At 39.7% G+C, this 4,517-nt stretch overlaps 1 protein-coding gene across 1 annotated transcript; it reads right to left on the bottom strand.

The window, feature by feature from the left end:
- Positions 1–1,066: 1,066 nt before the first annotated feature.
- Positions 1,067–3,176, bottom strand: LOC108370957 (putative glycerophosphocholine phosphodiesterase GPCPD1 homolog 2). Its single transcript, XM_017626416.1, has one exon. It carries the CDS (start codon positions 3,048–3,050, stop codon positions 1,212–1,214), a length of 1,839 nt encoding a protein of 612 aa, XP_017481905.1. The 5' UTR covers positions 3,051–3,176; the 3' UTR covers positions 1,067–1,211.
- Between the last annotated feature and the right edge of the window lie 1,341 nt (positions 3,177–4,517).

The following is a 4,517-nucleotide window of genomic DNA, read 5'->3' as shown; positions in this document are numbered from 1 at the left end:
GGGTTATATAAAATTGGGCCGATTTCGCTAATTTTTGTTTTAAACGAATATATTGTTTCTAAAGAAGGCCGTAGCGGTGATTTTCTTCATAAAATATTTGTTATGAATGTCTTAAATTTAAGTGTGAAGTTTTATTCGCAAACTTAGAAAATAACAAATTGTTTCACTGTTTGCTTAAAACGTATATAGTGCCAACACATAGAACAAATATTACAGGTATTGTCTTGCCAGATAGCGTATATATTACAAAACATCATTGTTTCCCACGCTTAAAGGTAAGGGAAAAATGGATATTTTCAAGCACTATGTACACATAGGTATTTCTTTAAACAAACTTTTTTGTTGAGAACTTATTTAAATTCCAAAAACCGAAGGCCAACTTGAATTTAAAGAACCAACACTGAAATGCGTTAAAATGATAATAAAAGAGCACAAATTTGTATGCAAATTTGTATCAAAGTATCAGATATTAAGAAAAAATGCTCCCAAATTCTCTCTCAAGTAGAGAAACTTGCAAATTTCTATACAAACGCAAATTTGCAGGAATTTGCAAGTTTCCCTGCCAGCTAGTGTCCAGAGTTGCATTTCACACATAAGAAATTTGTATAGAATTTATAAAAGTCTTTCAGAGGCGCAAAAAACAGTATATACATATATGTATATTTTTTGTTAGTCCGACTTTCTTCAACATACGTTTCAATTTCTTTATCGTGGTAACTGTAGGGTTTCCTCTATCGACTCTGGTTGAGATTGTATTCCGATTACGAATACAGCTTTTTTCAGCCGAGTACCTTTCAAATCATTGGAGTTAATTAAATTAATTAAGTAAAAACGTATTTAATTACATTTTTCATTTTAAAATCGCTCAAGTTTGTAAATTTTTAAATTTAACGAACTTGTTTATTCAATTTATCGTCGACATAAATTCCAACTATGTTCCACACTCATATGTTTTTCCTAATCTCAAATTTTTGCTGACAAAATTTTTTCCACCTTGAATTTGCAACTTCTCTCCAAGAACTAGTCTTTCTACTTGTGATATTCAAATAAAACATGTGAAATTTAGTTGAAACAAATTAGACGTTTTTAGCCGGTAATTATTCATCATATTATTATTATAAATCAGTTTAATTTCACACATTAATTTATAAAACAAGCTATCAGATCCCAATCATCAGAACGAAAGTAAAAGAAAATGCTCAACGGCAACCTCAGCTCAGTTGTAGATGGAATAGCTTCTGCAATCTTTCATCCATTTCGAATCTGTTTCGCTTACCACTACACACGATCGTTTCAATTCGATCGTAAATCACGCCATGCACGCCCTGCTTTTTGTACCAATCAATAGATGTACGATCGCGCAACTCATCACACCATAGCAAAACCCACTTATTTTGACGATTTGCCAAAGCTACCGCGTCTGGATGAGTTTTTAGAATACTTACAGCCAGCACAACGCCATTTAAATCGAATGCCTGCGCTGTATTTACAGCGGGATGTAGGCAATGTGTGCGTGGGTCCAAGTATTCAGGTACAACATTCGACACCAATAGGAATACTGGGTAGATATTTTGTTTGTAGCGCAACATAATGCAAATATCCGCATCAAAGGAACTAAAGCAGCACACTCTTCCCCAACTGGCTTCCTTTACGACACGCAATATGGCATCTACGTACATGTTCTTATCGATGGTCTGTATGCCCTCAATACCGCCATTGTACAGCGCCTGAGGCCACTTAATTTCCATGTTACAACCAAGAAAACGACTAGTTTTGCGGAAGAACTCTTCGAGACGGGGAAACAGGCGCTCGCTTTCATCATTTAAGCAGCAAGGAGCGGGATACTCCACAATCTGGTCATTTATGATTTGATAAGTTTTTAAATTCTGTAATTCATGGTAGGTGAAGTCTTTGATTGGTTTCATGGTGAGGTCATTGCTGCTAGCCGGTTTTTCAGATTCCGAAATGCATGTGAGTACATCAAAATCGTGAAAGATGATCGGCACCATATCTCTGGTTAGCATCACATCGAACTCCACCATGTCCGCGCCTGCGTTGAACGCTGCATTCAAAGAACGCAATGTGTTCTCGGTGACTGGTGCTGGAGTTTCAGCTACGAAACTGCGTCCCATGCCGCGATGTCCAATGTCCAGCCCTCTCCAACGATTTGGCCAGTATTGTAAAAAGGACGTATTCAATTTCACCTTCCAGTCGGGCATTGAATTTATGACTACGTATTGAATTTTCAATTTTGCCAACTCCACGCCATTACAGCTTCCAGAAAAACTTAGTGTCAATTGACCTTCGCTGGTGTTCACCGCCTCAGGCGGTATATACTGCTGACCCAGAAGCTGCGCGCAACCGGTCGACTCATTCGACAAATACAACTTCAGCATGTAGCCTACCAAAGCCTGGTCCACCATTAACACTTGAAATAGCAACGTGTTGTTATTGTAGATCACACCCAAATCAGGCTGATCTTTCATTTGGCTGCTACCATAAAGCATACTGGAGTATTGGGCACATGCGCGCGCAGATGACAGTATGGGTAGCATCAGATCGGGATTGACAGGCTCCAACTTGATGCGCACCTTCTCCTCCGGCACTGTAGGCAAGTTAGTTTTGAACTCTAGTGCATTGCTGAATAATTTGAAAAGTACCGCATGTCCTGTATTAAGCCAAGCTTTACGCACCTTCGGTTTATTGGGACACATGTAGCCGAACCTATCGTAACATTTCTCTTCCGCATCTAACAGTTGGACTTCACGCGCGCGCTCTTGTATCTCCCACCGACGCGCCTGCACTAGCTGAGTTGCCTTGTCTACGGCGGCGATGAAATAGCGATAGCGCAACAATTTGTAAAGTGATAGCACAACCGAACCACACCACTCGTTGTAGTCATCTTTGCTGCGTTTCAAGAGCGCCGCTGATTGTACGTCCCACTTACCGAGTGCTTCTTGATTGCCCATCACAGCGACCACTTCATAGGGCGCCAACCGGATGCCAGATAAATTAACCACGAAATGCACATTCGCTGCTGATTCAGTCATTTTTCGATTGTTTGAAAATAAGTTGAATTAGGCGAGAAAGTACGGTAATTTTTACTAAAACCTACACAGAAATTTAGCAACAAAATTTTAAAATTTACGTTACATTTTAAATTACAGCAGACACCTCTTGACAGCGTAGAAATATTTGGAAAGACGATCATATGGAAATACAATTGTAGAGTTTATACAAAATAAACACGGATGGCAAAAATACAGTGGCTTCTAGAATTATTATTTCATTCGTTTAATAATACTCTTGTGTTCACTTTTGCGCACCCTAGGCAACATGGGAAACTCATGTGCGAGATGCGATAACCAACTCTATAGAGGTGGGCTTTAGTGGAGCCACTCCGATGTATTCAGTACACTCCGACATCTTTCTCCAGGTTCACGCATATCAGCGAACGAGTTTCCACAATCCGCATTAAGTCTAAATTCAACCACATCAGCTTAGTTTGTGAGCGTACCCCGCGGAAAAGCATAACGATGAGATTAAGAAGCGATTTCGTGAGAACCTGAAAAACATCAATAAAATCACTTGGTTGTATCCTGTTCATACAACAAAGAACCAAGGTGCAGGATATCCTTCGAGCGTTCGTGATGTCCGTTCACGCAGAGGATTCAACATCGATTCGGAGCACTACCTTGTTACAGCTAAGGTCCCCATACTCCTCTGTGCCATAAAGAACATGCGTCACTCGACTCCTAAGTGGGATCACACGCAGTCACAGAGAGGTGTTGTCTAGAAATGTGTAACCAAAATTAGTTCAGTTCATTAAAAAACATTCCAACCAACAACACTCTGTTAGTATGAAAATGTACAAATCTGTACAAATGTACAAATCGTGTGTTCCCTGCTTAAGAATTAAGGTACTGTGTGAAATACTAGATACCTTCATGAAAGATTGAGTCGTATCAGTGTGGCTTCAGGCTTGAAACCAGGTTTGACGAGACTGTCGAGTGGATTTTATAGCCGCTTTTTACATCACGAAGAGAAGCTGCCTCTGCGAAGCCAAGTTTAATTTCGGATTCCCGCCAAAACTACACATCAATATGCACAATCGGCCACGCAGGGCAATAAAACATATCATACGGAGTTGTACTACGCAATAGTGTACTGAAAATGCTTAAGCAGGGCCCAATTGCACCAACGACTTATCACTTATCACTTTACAACTTTTGGATAAGCCTTTTTATTGAAAAGTAAAGTTGATAAGTGTTGCACTTTTTACTTATCAAAAAATGAATAACTGACAGGCGATTAAAGCGCCAAACAAGAAGAAGATGCTTAAATAACACTATGCGACAGTCAAAATCGGGATGGGATGAAACCAACGGGAAATGTTATATCGGTCAAAAACAAGTTATACGTGGCCCGGCGTTTCGCTGGGTCACGTCTAGGAATCGAGATATATCGATTTGAAGTTAGTAACTATCATATAGGGGAAATTGTCACCTTTGGTGGTC

This window comes from Rhagoletis zephyria, unplaced genomic scaffold (assembly GCF_001687245.7).
Source record: "Rhagoletis zephyria isolate East Lansing unplaced genomic scaffold, Rhagoletis_zephyria_1.1 Rzeph_scaffold_04593, whole genome shotgun sequence".
NCBI lineage: Eukaryota > Metazoa > Arthropoda > Insecta > Diptera > Tephritidae > Rhagoletis > Rhagoletis zephyria.
Note: the sequence above shows the minus strand (reverse complement) of the source record. Positions and strands in the feature narration are given on the sequence as shown.

Excerpts from the sequence above, each read along its gene's own strand:
- LOC108370957 (XM_017626416.1), bottom strand. The coding sequence starts at position 3,050 with ATGACTGAATCAGCAGCGAATGTGCATTTCGTGGTTAATTTATCTGGC.